Source organism: Haliotis asinina, chromosome 6, assembly GCF_037392515.1.
Source record: "Haliotis asinina isolate JCU_RB_2024 chromosome 6, JCU_Hal_asi_v2, whole genome shotgun sequence".
NCBI classification, from domain to species: domain Eukaryota; kingdom Metazoa; phylum Mollusca; class Gastropoda; order Lepetellida; family Haliotidae; genus Haliotis; species Haliotis asinina.
In genome coordinates, this window is record NC_090285.1 from 33212839 (window position 1) to 33232095 (window position 19257).

General features: G+C 38.7%; 1 protein-coding gene across 1 annotated transcript; it reads left to right on the plus strand.

Annotated features, from left to right (window-relative positions):
• The first annotated feature begins 4115 nt into the window (after positions 1-4115).
• On the plus strand, positions 4116-17133 carry LOC137287176 (sialate O-acetylesterase-like). The gene is made up of 10 exons (XM_067819346.1): positions 4116-4504; positions 7922-8295; positions 8472-8610; positions 10106-10289; positions 11327-11466; positions 12653-12786; positions 13857-14011; positions 14940-15123; positions 15922-16752; positions 16803-17133. Exons 1-9 carry the CDS (start codon positions 4396-4398, stop codon positions 16210-16212), a joined length of 1710 nt encoding a protein of 569 aa, XP_067675447.1. The 5' UTR covers positions 4116-4395; the 3' UTR covers positions 16213-16752; positions 16803-17133.
• Positions 17134-19257: the final 2124 nt, after the last annotated feature.

Below are 19257 nucleotides of genomic sequence, written 5' to 3' on the forward strand. Positions count from 1 at the left end.
TATGAAATCCTTTTTCAAGAGATGTAATCTCTACAGGAGCATCATATTTACAATAACAATATAAGACATTAAACTGAAATGAGATGTTAAAGCAATGTATTTGGTTTAGTTATATGTTTAACATAGATAACCAGACAATTTTCGTAAAACAATTGGTACAATACAGGCATACATTTTGTTCTGATTTAATGAATCGTATACAACGAATTCTGTAGTTATGAAGAACCAAAAGAAATGTATCAAGTCCAAACAAATATCTTATGATATCACAGTATCAAATCTTCCATAATAGCCTGCTTAAAGAGAACACAAATCATTCTTCCAAAACACTACCTATTTCTCACTTATCATTCAATATATCCAAACTTAGTCTAAGTGTTAAAGCTTCCAAAACTTTACCTTTCCTCATGCTCTAGCCCCCAATTAAAATAGAACATTTGCCCAAAAATGGGAAATAGCCTTTGAAACAGTATCATAACACAATGTTACAAAACGTATATATGATGACAAATCGATGTACAATAAGTAATAATTTAAATTGGTTACATTTTAAGTAATTATACAATATTATACCTACAAACATTTTCTTAAATAAAATCAGTCTAAAAGACACTCCTATATGTTCATTCTAATGAAAAGAATTAGAAACAATTGTCCATCTATTCTGTAACTGTTGTTGGGAGATTTAGAGAGACTGACCAGATGGCTGATGACTGTAACTAAAGGCAACATTGATCTTACATCAGCAAACATCACACTTGGAATTAAAGGAGGAAATAATAATTCTTTAAATGCAATATATCTTCTTGTGAAACAAGTGAAATATGAACAGAAAGTAGAACAAGATCCAAATTTCAAACATATAGGAAGGGACATGTCAAAATACTGTGGGGCTACCAAGTATATTGCTTACTCTACATGCAGTACCAGTGAGTTCTTTACCTTCTTGTCATATAGCTACAGTCTACTTACTGAAAAAATTATGGCAGATAAACAAATTGTAAACTTTGATTTCTTAAATCAATATTACCACCATTGGATATACAATGATAAGATGTTCAAAACATATTGCAAAGATTTATGCATTGCATGAATGGGGATTTGTGGATGTATGTTGATGTGAATGTATTCTCTCTATATATATTCTGTGGAAATAAAGATGGTAAACAACAAACATTTTCTGACTTATATTTTCCAGAATATTAGCAGTGGTACGATCTTATGTCCCTTAGATCAATACAGTTTCACTTGAATTAAAACGTTTTTTATTCATTACATTTATTGTCACTTAATATGTAAATAAATGCAGAGAGGATAGCCCTAAAATCAATGTACCCGATATTTTCAGTCTGCTGTCTGCATGTATTCCCCGAGGTTTACCCAATCTGGTCATATGTTCAATGATTAGTGCCTAGTGAGAAATCTTTTTAAATTCCTCAAAACGCCCCCAATTTTCCACTGGAACCGGAAAATATTGAAGTGTGATTCACTGTCTGCACCATAAACATTTGCCTACTTGCTGGAAAATATCACTAGACAACATTTTATGGTTATTCAGAGGGCGTTTTTAAACTTACAAAAATCACTGGCATTTTAGCCCACGCGTCACCTTTCCAGTAGATCTTTGTGTATAACTTGCATACACATTCTTACAAATACAGAAAGTAAATTTAATTCGTCTTTAGCTACGGGCTTGGGTCAGCCTTCGTCGTAATAGACCTACAGTGGGACACCATGAGAACATTGAAGACAGTTTATGCGTCAAAGCAGCCATAGTGGCTCTATTTTGGACTGAAATACTCCTAACCTTTGTGGAAACAAGCTGGAAAGTTATAGAATGTATATTTCAGCAATAATCTAAAGAGATTAGACTTCAAAACAGACCTTAACATATTAAATACATGTATTTACCGCTGGTTGTCAAGAGTGGCCCGTTTTGTTTACTGTGCCAAGAATGGCAAATCTGAAAGCATTTCGTAAGTAAACAAACTGTTTATGTACAAAATACCATCTACAAACCTATCTTCAGTAGCACGAAGGTGCTCGAAGTCAAAATGGTAGATAGAATCTGTTGAAAAAACAACTTTGATAGCAACGATACGTTTCTGTAAACAAGAATCGTAAGAGCCGGGTGTTGAACTCAGCAACCGTTGCCCTAGCAACACCGTACACATTATAGTTTCTTTCAGTGAAAGATTTTTAGTATGTACACAATGGAAATGTTGGCATTTGGGACGGTCAGTTCGGCAGAATATTATGAAAAGTAAATGAAAAAATAAACCATATCTTGTACTAGCCGGATTCCAACGATGCGTCAACTTTTGTAACATGTAGAGACGGAGCCTAGTTGAATGGCCTCATTCGAGAGGCAGAATTTGTAGAATTCGCGGATGATGACAAAACTTGTAATTTGTAATTTTTTAGGTGGATTTTTTTTATTGTTTTTCAGTGCATAACAGAGTAAGAAGTGTCATTAATATTATACACTGCGCACTTTTGTTCTTGGTATGTTTGAATTTGCTAATGATATTTTGCTAAGGGAATATCATAGAAATTGTTATGGCGGTAATTATTCTCATATACCGGTTTTTCTTTTCGTTTTTCGTGTTTCAGTTTTGTCATCCTCAATATCTCCAGGGTATACGTTCCGAAAAATCTGCACTCCAGGTGCGAACCTTAAAAAAAAAAATAAATATATGCAAGACCTAGCTCTTTCAGAGATCCTCTGCATGGAAGTGCTGTGTGAAAAGGGCCGTAGGACAAGAGGTTAAAATTGAAAAGGTCAAAAGGGCCAAAGTAAAGTCAAACGAGGCATAGGCTATTCAAAAGTGCCATCGGTGAAAAAGAACATACAAACTAGATTTTATATGTGTCATTATGTTAATATTTATTGTTATTTATTTATATGTATATCCATATGTAAATAGTAACAAACGTAATAATCTATATTTTGATCATCATACCCTCGACAGTTGACACGTGATTAAATATTTGTAAGTGGTTCAAATGTTCACAATTCACACACCATGGACATTCCAGTGCAATCCTTCCACTGGCGAAGTGAGCCATAGATTCGTGAGCACGTGGTCAGGAGTGCAGCAGGACTCATTTCCTCATCCTCAATACACAAGTATGGTTACTAGTATGAATTGGCGTTTGAAATGTTCGCCCCATATAACATTCTGAGTCATGAGACAAATCACAACTAATTAGATTACTGACTAGTGTAATCGACCCCCATGACTCTGCTTAACCTCTTGTAACCATTACGCAAACAGTTGCATGGTTGACTATATATACTCACAACATAAACACTTAACCACTTATTACTGACTACCTGTAATCATTGCACAAACAGCTGTAAGGTATACATTAAAACAAACAAGACAAGGTGTTCGATAGTGACACAAATAACACATAACACTTTTGCGAAATCATACGTATATGAAATAATCATGATCATCATAATGGTTGGCTGGCTGTATGCCATCGCCCCCTACACCTCAAGTTCCAAATGCCCAACAGTTTCAAAGTTATCAGCAGATATAACTGCGTTATACTTCTGTCACGTGCACTTTTGGTGTACAAAGTAATTCTTGTGTAGTAAATCTGACGCAGATAAAATATTACAATACGCGATTCTTGCTTGATTCACAACCACAGTTACATACTTCACAAATCCGTTCTTTTGAATTTGTATAACTATCTGTTTTTAAGTTTTATTAATGTAGGCAATGTCGAAACCTGTTTAATTCGACGAAACCGTATTAAAACCGTTTTGTTCACACTTAAAAAATCTATATGCAACATATTTTTCTTAGTTTAGAATGCAAATGAGGTTCAACGTGAAACATGCACTTCTGTTTGGTACGCGTAACTGCCACAAGCTCTTATGCAACGTTTCTGTATTTGAATTTTGTAGGAATACATGTGAAGTAGATTTCGTTCATTGCAAGCAATATCATTTGAAGAAGACATCTTAACTTGGACAAATGACTTGCAGGACAACGCGAATGTACCAGTGTCTTTATTCAATGCTAACTTTTGAGGGCATGTTAGTAAACGAAGAACATGTTTTCAAACAATTTAAGTTCAGTCGTCGAAATACACTAGACCAGCAGGGGAGGCAACTTCAAAACACATTCGTGTCACGAGATGAAAATAGCCTGTGTTAAAAATCTTAATGGTGATATTCAGACTTGAAGAGCACTTGTGACTTTGCCATCGTACCAGGCACGAAGGAACTGATCTGCTCTGTCAGCTGTCTTAATAGTGAAACAATCTGTTTGTGTTCCGCAAAGTAAACCCGTATGTGGCGTGGTAACCGAAGATTGACAGTTTGGTAATAGTAGCTGCTTGAGCGTAAATAGGCTGACACTGGGTTCGAAGCTCACAATGGCGTTCGTTAAAAACCTGTTTCTGGGATGCATTTTTGTTAGCGCATCATGGCCTGCCTCTGGACACTATATAGAACAGATGTCAAAAAATATGGGAGAAATCGTGTGTAAGTTATTTTTTTATTATTATTATTATCCGTGCATCCAGTTATGTATGTATGTATGTATGTATGTATGTATGTATGTATGTATGTATGTATGTATGTATGTATGTATGTATGTATGTATGTATCTTTACAGAATTAATTAAAGTTCTCCTTATGAATTCTCAGAATGTATTGGTACGTGAACAGATTTTGCCAACAGCATCAGAATGCATTCATGAATGTTTTTACCAGTTATGAAATGGTAACTTATTCATGTAAAGAAAAATATCTTGTATCCAGTTATATATATATATATGTATGTATGTATGTATGTATGTATGTATGTATGTATGTATGTATGTATGTATGTATGTATGTATGTATGTATGTATGTATGTATGTATGTATGTATGTATGTATCTTTACAGAATTAATTAAAGTTCTCCTTATGAATTCTCAGAATGTATTGGTACGTGAACAGATTTTGCCAACAGCATCAGAATGCATTCATGAATGTTTTTACCAGTTATGAAATGGTAACTTATTCATGTAAAGAAAAATATCTTGTATCCAAGCACAATTTTTTAGAAGAAGGAAGTTCCCTGGTGTTACATACTTGACTCTCTCTTCTGTTCTGGTTGATAAAGATCAACAAAGCAGACCACAGTGAGATGTTTTGTTGACCCAGATTGCACAATGTGAAGAATATTTCTTCAGTTGTCACCAATCCAGGCTTTTCTTCAGTAGTGTAGTGCTGAAAGATTAACTGTGCTTAATATGACAAAAGTTAAGGAAGGTATCATTTTCTGAAAATACAACCTTTGTGGTGAGACATAATATTTTCTTTCAGAGTCAGATATGTTTGTGTGTATGTAGCAGGGCGTGGAGTCATCCCACAGATGACCTCCTTACCTTGTCAGCTTGCTGACGGGGTTGACCTCTTTGGTCATGTGGACAAGGCGTCTGACTTCGGATCAGAAGGTCTGTCGTTCGAATCCCAGCACGGGACTCGGAAATTTTGTGCCCGCTACATGTAAAATACCAGTCCAGTAGGTTCTATCCCAAAATGTCCACAGCACAAAGCATCCACATCTCAATACTACGACACACTGTTAAAACAACAATTTTGATCCTCATATCCCCTCCTTAGGTAATAGGATAACCCAGGATGTGCACTGAACTGAAACATCAGATAACGATCCTGATCACCTGATTGTTTTTCATGTGATGCTATTCACCTAATTTGACATAAACTTGGTAATAAAACTATCGCGTTTCAAACCTTGACATATTGAAGAAGTTTCAAAATTGGAATTTGTTTTTAAAAAAAAGAAATTTGAAGGAACAAAACTCGCTCTCCCTGTGAATGTTGACGGGTGCTGATATATGCCGATAAGAGTACGTAGATGTCACCGCTGGGTTTAACTTATGATAGTTGAGATTTCGAATTGTAGTTTGCTATTTTCGCTATGTTTGTTTTCTTGGGGGAAAAACGAAAAGATGAAAGTGAAAATTGACAGTTATATTTTGTGAGTATCATCTGCATGGTATCTGTCGAGTCCATTAAACAGAGATGGAAGTTTGGGTTAATTCAGACTTAAGTGATGGAATGTTTGCATCTACGGTATGTTCAGACAAATTAAAATCTGCACTTTTTCTGGACTGAATTGTCAAGTCATAGATTCACAACACAGCATGGATGATTTTCATTCAATTCTCATCATTTATGAAATTTCATGTGAACACACTAATGGTCACGTGACATACCCTGACGTGTTTGGACCTCGCCTTCCGAGCGATTCATATTTTTTTAACGTCTACAATGTAAACTATTGGGGTTTTTTTTGATGTGTCAATGTGTGAAATGCTATGGAAGTACAAGTAAAACTGTCTGTGCAAGTGCTACAGCCAGGTATTGGCGATAATTGGTATGCAGCGATAACTGGTCACTAGCCAGTAGTTCTAAATGCATAATACATACATACAATATGTAAGACCCTGTCAACGAAGGACAGTAAAAGGACAAGATTATCACAAAATTGTTTAAAACTAGCTAGCAAATATCTTTAAAAGTAGAAAACTACTTTTGGACAATACAGTACATTGGAAATGTTCAAGTATCAGGTCTTATGAGAGATGTACCAGAGAGATGATTTTTTGTGGAATTCTACTGGACACACCTATCTCCAAGAAGATGCCAACAACATCAGATTCATGAACAACATAAGAAAGAGGGTGTGAGAAGACATTGCACAGATGCTTGCTTTGTATGATGATGAAGTGGAAGTTTTCATTACGGTCAAGCTATATGGAGGAAAACACAACAGCTGGGTCAGTCTGTGACATACAAGGCAGATGTTGATATGAGAAAATGGGTGAGAACAGCTTGTGGTTTTGCCTCGCTTCATGCTGATGCTGTCCAAGATACCTGACTAGAGATGATGGATGCTACCCTAGATGTTCCCTGAGAGGAGAGTTTAATGACTATTTAACCACATCATAGATTGACGATGATCCACTATGGAACCATTATGTTAGTGTTCTAGATAGACCGTTATTTTAATGTATTTTGTTTAATAACCAAAAGTGCAAAATGTACAAGCTTTTATTAGTGATTGTTTGTATTCATTACTGATTAGATGGCTACACCATTACATACAGAGGTAACCAGTAAGTTATAATGTGTGCAGTCAACCAGAATTGTTATTGTAATAAGCTGTGGATGGTTTGGGATGTTGACGTTTTGGGAGGATACCTCCAGTGTAAAGCTTTGAAGGGAGTCAGACTTGTTTTGAGGGGCCTCCAGTTACATGTTAGCATTATCTTCAAATTTTAGTTCAAGTTCTCTCATAACTACAAAATATTTACAGATTACATTCTTATAACTATATATGAGACGGTGATGTGAAAATTTCATTCTGTAAAAACTGAATATGATCAGTTACATCCATTCTAGATCACTTACTTTGCAATCTGTGTCACTTGTGATGGTAATGAATCTCACCCTTCATTCCATTTGTCTGTCTGTCTGTCTGTCTGTCTGTCTGTCTGTCTGTCTGTCTGTCTGTCTGTCTGTCATTGATTTGAAAAACAAGATTCTAATGTGTTGATTATATCAGTATTATTGTGTTTTTCATTGCAGCCAGGTGTTTAATACAATATTATGCAATAATTACTCAATTACAAAAAGTTTAAAATGGCCACCTTAGTTGGAGCGTAAACCAACCTCAGAAACCATTTGTCTATATTTTCAAAGAATGTTCAAAGATCTTTCTTGATACTAGGCAATAATTTCCCTTTTTAATGTTGGGTTTAAGTGGTAATTAGTTGTCTTGTGATCTCTTATGTCAACCTGTTGGGCTAAAGGAACTTTTTGCATGGATTGCAAAGGAAATGACAGGTAGAACCTTTTGAACATTTATGAGTTACAAATTTCAGCATCGCTAGAACAGCAGAGAAGAGCATCCTCACTTCCAGGCCTTACCAAGTCTTTTAGCTTTGCCTCCTACTTCGCCAGTCACATGGTTCTACAGAAGGCACCCAAGAGAGCCACCATCTGGGGTTATGCTGCCAACATTGGTGAGAGAATCATCATCAAAGTCAGCGAGAGAGGGATTTACACAACCAAAGTGTACCTTGACCTGCTCTACAACTATGGCGTGTGGAAACTAAAACTCCCTGCAGAGTCAAGTGCCGGGCCCTTCACGATCACAGCCATATCCAGCGAGAAGACAATCACACTGACAGACGTGATGTTTGGAGATGTTTGGGTGTGCTCTGGGCAGTCCAACATGCAGTTTACTATGATCCAGGTATGTGTTGGAAAAAGATGACAATCAAATATTTTACTCAGATTTGTTACTTCTGTTATAGTCTGTCAAATACAGAGCTCCAGATAATTTTTCATGCAGTGTTGGGTGTTTACTCCATGTCTGTTTATGAATGAGTAGTGGCATATAGTATACATTACACTGCTGTTTTGATTCAGGGATTCAATGCAAGTGAGGAAATCGCTGATGCTGGCAACTACCCTGACATCCGGTTGTTCACCGTTGGTGATCTTATTTCACCACACCCTATCCCTGACCTCCAAGACATCTGGCAACAGTGGGCTGTTGCTGACAAGTGTTTGTACAGATATTAATTTTTCATTCTGCCAACTAGTCACGTGACGAGAAGTCACATGAAATAGCAATGCGCATTCACCAGTCAGAGCACATGCGAATCACCAAAGCGGCTGGACGTGTTGATCACTCTCCCATTGGAGAGCAAGGTTGAGCACTGAGTTGATGATCAACCTGTATGAGCATGTATGAGATCCGCCCACTTGCACTCTCCATTATGAGTGAAGGGGCCCCAGGTTATGGTATTTCGGACTTGCGACACCGACCGTGAGAGTCTTATGAGTAAGGCATGTGCAGCTACACACGAAATCAATTTCATCATCATGCACTGCATGTGCATGTGAGCCGACATCTGTTGTCCCTTTCACAAACCAAATGGGTTTACTGATTGCCGTGCAATGCCTACTTCTTGTAAATGTATTCTCTGTGTTGGTCCAACTTATCTTTGTTTGCCAAGCTCATTTCAGAGTTATTGGTTCAAATTATCACTTACAGTATGTGGTGCTGACAATAATTCAGTACATGACGCTGACATTCCTGGGGGTTAAAAATCCAATCGTCTGATACCCGGGACAAATTAGTTTTCATTTCAGGCAATAAAATAATAGTATCTTACTTGTTGTGGGCTACTGGATAATTTCCACCTACGGTTTCAAACTGCAATTAAACTTCGATTTAATTTCATATCTGTTCCAAATGTAGCTATTAAATGTTGCAATGATAATGAAGTAGGGATGTCTTTCTTTACTTTTTATCACTTTTTGATAAATAGTCCTGTAAATATTAACATCGAACACCATGTTGATTTATTATTTAATAATAACATTATCATGGTTCTGTCAAAGAGTCAGGGCAAGTGGAAAATAAGTCAGGACAAGTCACTTTCTTGAAGTTGCTCTGTGGCCTGGTGAGAATTGTTTAAAGAGATTTTTAACCCCTGATTCCTGTACCTGTTACCGAAGTTCGATGAACTATATGTCTTATAAACACGGCCATCACGCTGTCTAGGGCACCAGGCCAGTGATCAGTGGGATCAAGCCCTCTTGTGACTGGGTTAAGAAATTTGCAGTCAACTTTGTGTGCAGATTCTTTCAGTGTTGTTTCAGTATGGTGTACAACCCTGTGCACTTAAAACAATCCACTAATCTGTTCGTAAATTACCACATCATGGCCACATGAATACAATGTACTTGCAAACGCCTAGCTGTAGGTACAGCAACGTGCAGTAAAACTTTGACAAAGTACTGTGACCATGTGTCCCAGTCCGCCCACCTGTGAATGGGAAACTTGTAAGGATGGGAAAGACAGCTCAGTGTGTCTAGTGGCTGGAAGAGTTGTGTAGTTCCCAGGGAGTTGAGATTGATAATATGGTGTTCTGTTGTTATGTCATCGAATGATCGAGGGAGAATACAGTGCCATGAGCATGTACTAGACTTGTGGATATGTGCACTATATAAACATCCTTTACTCCATATGTGCTAAAACTTTATTTGAACAGCATCCGTTGGTGGAAAGCCTTGGAGGTACTTCTCTGCTGTGTGCTGGCTGTTTGGTAAAACCCTGTACAAGAAGCTAGGCTACCCCATCGGCCTGATCGACACAACTTGGGGAGGGACCCCAGTGGAGGCATGGTCATCTACAGATGCTTTGGCCATGTGTGGACTGGACAAGGAAACAGATGAGTATGTAATACTGGCCATGTCGTGTAGATTTTGTATCAAACAAGCTGGCAGCAAAGGAAAGCGCCTGCCTGATGTTGGATAATGTTGACTGTAAACATAGCCATGAAGATCTGGATTGAAATGGTCCCGCTGGCTATTGCTTGTCAGTGTATCCCAGTTGTGTAGATTGATTCTCACAATGTGGATCTCTTTGTTTTTGGTCAAGACTAAAGTGTTTACAAACCACAGTCATGTAGCTGTGTGTGGTGTTAGACATCAAAGGTTGAATGTTTTAACCTTTTTCATCCTCATGAAACAGAGACATTTTGACAGCGAGTGAGTGAGTTTAGTTTTACGACATTTTGACAGCAGTGTCATGTATTTGATCATGTGTGAGACATACACACGGATTGTGATCACCTTGTGTTTGGCCCCCATGGATCAGTACATTACAGCCTACTTAAGTATATCTGACTGGTTATTTATTAGTTAATATGAAGAGACCCATGAAGTTGCATGTTAGAATTTGCCTTCAGTATCCCATGCTTGTTGTAACATGAGACTAACAGCATTGGGTGGTCAGGCTTCCTGACTTGGTTGACATGTCATCTGTTCCCAATTGCGTAGATCAGTCTTCATGCTGTTGATTACTAGATTGTGTAGGCCTCTACCATATAGCTGGAATATTGTTGAGTGCAGCATTAAACAGTCAATCAATTAGATGGAAGTGTCTGTCTTGTTTGTTCATGTGTTCCTTCTCAAGAACTATCTATATTTGGCACACATATTCGAGTGTTCAGTGTTTCAGCATCAGCCATTTTGACTTAGTCAGTGGTCTGGACATGGCAGTTACAACAGCAATGTTTAAGAGCTGCAAACATGACAGCTGGTGCTGTTCACAACATGAGCTATCATTTTTATTTGCATTTTTCATGCATCAAAAACATGCAGATGGTTATTTACATAGTTCCTTAACTTAGGACATCACAGCTATAATATTGGAGCTGTGTAAAAGCCATTTCTTCTCAATCTGATGTTTTCTATGTATTTATTTTCAGAGTAAAGGATTTCAGTGACCATCAGCTAGGGTTTGATCCAGTAACAGGCTTTGGGGGACCCAGCGCCTCCTCTGTTCTCTGGAATGGAATGGTCTTCCCTCTCCTCAATATGACCATATATGGAGCTATATGGTATCAAGGTAAATGGTGCTATGCAACAATTTAGGTCTCAGAAGATTTCTACGAAAGCAAGTTAGAATGCCAAGTACAATAAGCATAGATAAGGTAGTCACGACTAACTGACAGTACGTTCTCGGAACAAAGACAAGGTTTATCAGGGTATTTGAATATTATTAACAAGATTAAGATCAGATTCATATGTGTTTTTCAGAATATGCAGGTGAACCATTAAGGCATGCTTCACATTCTTTATCACAAATATCCCTTGCAGTAATGCAAGACCATGGATTCTGTTGAACTGAACATCGTTCCAAAGTGTTCATGTGATTACACCTTCTGTTTTTGCTTGACGATACAGCAATGACCTAATCATCAGTCTTTTACAATTTGTGTCCCCCTTATAACTGGGTTGTCAATTGATCCTTGATTGTTAAACAAACATCGACTTAATATTTTTCAGCATTATCTGTTATTTGAGTGAATTAATAAGATGAGCGCTTTGAACTTTCAATGCTAGTTTGAACGTCAAACATGCCACATGTTGTCATTAGAACAACAGCATGTCATATGCATGCAGCAGTGGAATCCAGACAGTAACAGGAAAAAAATCAGAAACACATCAAGAATTTAGACAGTCTGAAACAAAGCACTTTGTAACAGTTTAAATTAAACTGTAATCACATTCTAATTAGGACAAATCCGTGCTGAAATCATCAAATCAGCATGCACTAATATCGCACTAATATCACACTAATATCGCACTAATATGCTATTGTTGTTTTCAAACACATGGAATTTTCTTAGGTCTCTGTAATGCAAGTGCTAAACATGATAGAAAAATATGAAAACACAGAAAACCTTATACGACTTTTTCAAGGATGCTTATTTGATGTACGGGGAATGTAAGGTGCACGCCTAATTTAAAAGTATTCATATAATCATAACTTAGGAAGTGTTTATTTTCTGTCTTAAACATGTTTCTATAAACTGGACTATCACCCAGTCTACGTTCTGTTAGCAATAATGTAGGTGTCTGAAAACACATCATGATATCCTGATGATGCTGTTCATTGCATCAGTCACTGGATTTTGTGATCCAGAGCTGATTATTCTCAGGTTGGCATCGGTAACAGGAATATTGTCACCCAGTGGCACTTCTTTGCTAACCTGCCTATATCAAATATGATCCTTGTAATCTCTCTGTAGGTGAATCAAATGAAGGTAAGAACATCCACAAGTACAACTGTACATTCCCCAGCATGATAGATGACTGGAGACAGAAGTTCCACAACGCATCCGATGGAGAAACTGATCCTGTGTTTCCTTTTGGCTTTGTTCAGGTACACATGCACTCATATAATAGAACTAAAGAGTGTAAAAGAATATGTTATTCCAATGCAATTTTACACAGTAATGTTGTCTGGAAGACTTTGATCCCTAAGTTGCTTGTTAGACTTTTGAACCTACACACACTGCCCAGCATCACAACTGGACTATCAGGAGAACTGTGTTTTCCATTGTCAACAATACTTTCTAAGTGTATTAGTGTATAAGATATTGGTACACCAATCAATCCAATAATCGTTTTGTTGATCGCCTGACAGTCAAACTTCAATAATTGATTGAAAAAAAAATTCAATCGATATCATCGTTTTCTATCTTCATAAACACAAAGATGATAGGTGTTTATGCAAATAACTGCAAGTAGGCTCGGGATTTTGGACATAGCACAGGAAGTCAAATGTATTTATAAGTTGCTGAGTGAGCGGGTGTTTTCGTCTTGTGCAGGTAGTGGCTTGCAGCGTAATAACAGTTTTAGTGTTGATACATGTATTATTTAGATCCATGTTTACTTATATCTTTGAGTATGCAAGCATTGATTAAGGTTTCGTAAATGTAATATCTTATGAAAACATGGTTGTAAACACAGCGAATACTCCTAAAATTATATCAAGTGATTGAAAATGCTTACTTTCCCACATGGTTTTGCTTCAAGAAAACCTCTTGTGTTTGCAAAAGGCTCAATTCTCCTTGATTTCACAAACAAGGTTTGAAATGCACAGCTTTATTAATATTTGTCACATCTACTTAAATGGATAGTCATTCTGAATGACAAAGTTCAACGTTTGTCTATTTTCACACACAAATTATTGACGTACATATCATTTAGCTATAAAAATAGTGATCTGGTATACAGTCACATGATCTTGGCCATATGACATATCTTTATTTCAAGTGATTGTATAGAAATTGTCTCATCAGCTGCATGGTGTTGTGTTCATAAATCCATACTTGTAGTCGATCATTTGTCGATAATTGATTGACAGAAGACATCAATAATTGATTATGGCTTTAGAGGTCAATTCCCAACACTAGTATACAATGAGGTAATTACATTATTTGGTTGTAGTTGGCTGCCTACAGACCTGACAGTATTGACCCGGGGTTCCCAGAGATCAGGTGGCACCAGACAGCTGACTACGGCTATGTGCCCAACCCCAGAATGAAGAATGTCTTCATGTCTGTTGCCATGGATCTTCCCGACTTTGCTTCTCCATATGGAAGGTGAGCACAACCAAGGTGGGACTGGGGAGGTGAAGTCAGAGTAAGTTACGTTTGTTTTAGTTCCCCAGGATAGAGGATCACAGTGAACTAATGGCATGGCACATATTCAGTGTGTCATCTTCTGAAAATGAAGCATGCAACTGAAATTTTAGGAGTAACCTGCACTGCAATTACAATCATTTGTTACAGCCTGCCGGCTGTATGTCTTTTGCATACTTCTGATCATAATGGCTCAGAGAAACTAACAGGCCTTGACAAAGAACGTTTTCCTTTCAACAGCCATAGACAGTTGTATAAACAAATAAGGTGACTCCTCTATACCCTAATATGTAACAAAGGTATCCTTTTCACAGGTACATGGTACCAAGGATCTTCATGGTGATTGAGTGACCTCTGTAAGGTTGAAATCTATTTATAAATTATGGATGCCAGAATGATCTATGATTTGATGGTTATGGGTTTTGGTGACAATATGAACCAGATTGATCAGGCATTCTACTGGTAGGTTTAAGTGAACTTCAATGAAACCTTCTGTATGAATGTCAGTTTATCAGGCCCTGTATCAATTTATGAAGCTGATTTCTGGTGATATACTGCTGGAATATTGCTAAAAGCATTGCAAAACCATGCTCAGTCAGGCAGTTTTAAAATAGACCCCCAAGTGTTCATATGATATGTTATTAAGATGGTGGAGGCAAGATATGTTCAAGCACTTAATTGAGGCTGAGGCTGATGGCCATAAACAAAGGTGGTGTTTGACATAGAAGGCATCCTGCACTACAGATGTGTTTTCTGAAGTCACTTGCCAGAACCAGAATTATTATAGAGGTTTTGGACACAGGACTTTCAGGTTCCTGATTTAAGTACAGTAAATGTTTCCATGGAGTATCTCTGACATATGTGTCAGTGTGGGTCATCTTTGTTTCAGCATCCACCCCCGAGACAAGCAGGATGTTGTGGCCAGGCTGGCCATCAGTGGGATGAGTGTTGCTTACAACCAGCAAGAAGAGGTAACCCAGGGACCTTTACCTGCACACATACAAGAAGGCCCAACAAATCTCACCCTGATGTACACAGAGAAGATCAAGTACAACAACCTGGTTGGATTTGAGGTAAGTCCCTAGATCAGTTGGTCATTTTCATAATAGTTACTTGTCCATACACAGCTACCACATAGCAATGCTACGAGAATAGTAACGAAATGAAGCTGTGGTAAACTGAGATAAATGTAATCTGGGAATGTCACCCAATTATTCATTTCAGTAGGGAATTTTTTGTTGTACATTGGCAATGTCTGGATGATTTCCAAAGTTCTTAACTTAGAAATGTTTTTCTTCTGCCTTTTCTGTGGCATGTCACTTTGATTAATGCTAATGAATAAGGCTGGAAATGATCCAAGTTTGATAATGTAGTTTATCAGCTGTTAAATCAGCTGACATTTGCAGTAGTTCTATGTAGGACCTGAATTCCAGCACAAGGTCTATCGACCTATTGGCCCTGATGGACTCAAAATTGTGATTTAGTGATCAAGCTTTGTGACATGCCTCATATGCCTTGGGTGCCATAGGTGACAACAACCTGCCCCGTGATGACGTAGGGTGAGCTATGGCCATTTTTTAATATCTTAGTACAGCTCAGCACATCTTGTGTGATTATCTATCAAGCACTATTTTGCCATGTGCACAGACATATTTACCGCAAGCCATGCATGGGTATTGCTGACTCATGTGTTAAACTTGCACAACTGTTCAAACTCATTTAATTAAGCTGCTTTTGGTATGTGTGAGTGAAGTATTCACATTTGTTTTTCCTGAAGCATACCTGATGTGCATGAGATGTTCAACCATCGTTAACTGGAGGTTAAGGTGCATGTTGAAGCTTGTCTCACATGACTATGTACATATTTTCAGGTTCTCTGCACTGTAAACGACTCCAGCATTACATTCTGGACCCCCACCCCCATCTTGTCTGCCCTCCCCACCAGCATCACACTGTACTCCCTGGTTTGTGGGGAGGGGCAGACTATCCTGGGGCTCCGATACAGCTGGAGGGAGTCCCCCTGTGCCTTAAAGACCTGCACAGTGTACTCAGCTGACAACCCTCTCCTCCCTGGACCTCCATTCCTGGTGTACCACAAGATGACCGGAGTGGCTGGGTCAGTTCATGTCATAGACTGGAACACTCCAACGACCATTCACTAAAACGGTCTCGCTTCCTGGTGTACCAGTTGACCCACTGTTGGCAGTTCATACAGGTTCACTCTGGACATCCCATCCAGATGACTGTTCATGTTATAGAGTGGAACACACAGACTGCCATTCGTAGTTGAAACATTTAATTATGATAATATTTGATTTGGATTGTGCATTCCTTCCAACTTTTGCTGCTCAGTGACGCTTAAAAGTTTCTGATCGATATTTAAAGAGACAGATAGGTTTAAACCATATTTTACACTGACTATGTCTAGTTGTAGGTGTACCTCTGTCAAGCAGTGCAGTGTTTGAAATATCCATTGCCAGCCTGATTTCAGGACCTAAAGACTTGGGATGCTGCAGGCCTAGAAGCTAGGAGCCGTGGGAACCACTCTGCCTGTATAAATTTCAAACTATTGGCGCAATGCAAAATGTAGATGCCACTGGTGTTTGGGCAAGTGCTTTATAAACCTAATTCTGATCACTGCCTTTAATGGTCATTATCCTTTCTACTTGCACCAATACCCGGTAAGAGGTTTTACTCCCAATGTAAAACCTGGGAATAGGTTTAACTAGATTTAAGTAAAACCTATTCCCAGGTTTTACTAGGAGTAAACCCTCGTCCCGAAAGTACCGGTTTGGAGCGATCAGCCACCGAAATCTGCATTCACAGGAAAGGAAAAACAAAAACTCTGACAACAGTGTTTTAATTGAAATTGAACGTCATTGTAACACTTCCGTGAGCGACAGTTTGTGTTGTACCGGAATCTCCCTCTGAAGTAGGAACCGACACTGTCGCAGACGTCTGAGTTTTCTTTGGAGCTGAACATGAGAGAACATCTGACGCCATTGCTTGTTGTTGATCACTGGTTCTCTTGTAAACCCTCACTGCCTCGCTTTTGTGACCTACAATAAAAGAATTCATCTTGATAAGTCATTTCAAATTGTACATAACCGTTTGAAAAGCAATTTATATGATATTGTAATCGCTTTGCTTGGGGCCATCATTGGGATTCGAACCCGGATCTTGGCATGTTAACCATAACACATGTTGACATCACAAGTTCTAGCATTTAAAATCGCCAAATTGCAATTTGGCCCAGTCACTTCAAGTTTCATTCGTGTTTTGCAGATATTCATTGAGTTACATACCAGTTTGTTCACAAATCTGTTGCTCGCTTATGTTTGCCTCGTAGAGACGGGTAGCAGCAGTGCATCTGAGCGAGTGGTTCGTTTTCCTTCCTTCAATTCCGGCTTCAGCACATATTCTCTTCACCGTTGTCTGGATTGTGTTGTGGCCCATGGGCGACTCTAGGTACCATTTTCCATCCTTAGGTTTCTTCATCGGGGTGAAGTAAAACGCATTTGCTCGAGTTGAAGATGGTAGGCTGGAAAGTTAAATTGTGTTGACATAGAATCAATTAAGTATGAAATGTTTGCATTTGTCATTTATATGCCCCTAAACCAATGCGTGCAATCATCATCAGGGAGTAAAATTATAAGACAATTTACATGCAGTATGGGTCAAGTCACCCGCATGATGTGATTAAATGAGTGGTATATCTAAAGAATGTATAACATGTATCAGAAATGTATCAGAAAACATCTAATACATACCAAAGTGACTTGTACTTCATGAAAAGGCGCACATAACATCGTTCCGGGTTCTTGGTATTTTCATACGCTCGCACCTTTTTCTTCTGCAGTTTCCTGTCTTTCACTCCCCCGGCATTTGTCTTAGAGACGTCTTCCACATACTGCAGGTACCTGCGGCCGTTCTGGTCTGTATGTGGGCCTGTAATCTGAGGTTGTTGGTGTAGTCTTAAACTCCGATGTTCCTTTCCACCTCTCAAGGCGAAGTTAAGTCCTGGAAAATAAAATTCCGTACACAATTATATAATGTTTATCTATTTTGGTCTTAACACGGGATTCAAAATATCCATCCAAACTTTGTTTGGTTTGGTTTGCCTCAAAGTGAAGTCGGGCATTTTGTTCCAGTTAATCACATTTATTTTCGATGTGAAGGTTTGATTGTAAATGCCAAAATTGCTAATATCCGACTTTTCGACAGGGAAATCAAATGCAAAATGCAACTCACCAGTTAAGTAGAGGACTGTGTCCAGGAGTTTTTGCGGCGTGCCTTCTCCAAGAGCCCCCTTCTCCCACAGAGTGTTCTCCTCGTCTCGAGTTATCACCTCTGTAGGTTTTCTCACGTCTGCTCCAAGACCAGCTGTGGACCTCTCACGCATGCATGCGTCCAGTGCCTGTCTGCTGTCCTGGAACTCTTCGCCTTCCATCAGATTGTAAGGAGATTTGTTAGCTTTCAAGTGTGACGCTATTGCCGTGAATAGCCCATACACAGTAACAGCTGGGTAGCAAGTCCCGTCCACTTTCCTCGCCTCGAATAGGAAATACTTTAGGGCTGTATTTATATCTTTAGCAGTCATATCCAGCAAGTCTTCAGTCAAGACGGACGACGACAGCGCGATGTTTGCATCCATTGACCTCGTCCGACGCTCTTCTTGCCATCGCCTGAATACTCCTTTCGCCCAATCATTTTTGTACCTTGTCGTTCTTGGAACACATCGAGATAATTTCCTTTCAATATCTTCCTCAGTCAAAGGTGCCGCGAAACGGAACAGAAAATCATCATCATCATCAGCAGCAGCAGCATTGTCATCATCTTTCTTAAACTGCGACTGTGTTAAAAACATTTCGTCTTCGCTCTGGTTTGCCATGGTTAGCAATGAGCGGATTCAAGTAACCACGTGGTATATAACTGACTCACTCACAAAAAACACGTGCACTGCGTGAAAATCCCGTGCGTTTTCTAACTTGTGCATTAGAGTTGCGACATTGCTGTCATTCCGAATGTTCGCGGTATAGTGAGGTCCTAATTCCTTATAACGCAATATTTAAAATGACGGTTTATAAGCAAGAGAAAAAACTTCTCCTCAGTTTTGGTAGAGAATGTAAACCTTCGGGGGTCGGGAAATCCCTCGGGGCTACGCCCCTCGGGATTTCCCTACCCCTCAGGTTTACATTCTCTACCAA

Bases quoted from the DNA above. Each gene is read 5' to 3' on its own strand.
- LOC137287176 (XM_067819346.1), top strand. From the start codon at position 4,396: ATGGCGTTCGTTAAAAACCTGTTTCTGGGATGCATTTTTGTTAGCGCA. The intron at 8,611-10,105 runs GTTTGTACAGAT...TTATTTGAACAG, and splicing joins GTGGGCTGTTGCTGACAAGT to CATCCGTTGGTGGAAAGCCT. The intron at 12,787-13,856 runs GTACACATGCAC...ATTTGGTTGTAG, and splicing joins TTCCTTTTGGCTTTGTTCAG to TTGGCTGCCTACAGACCTGA.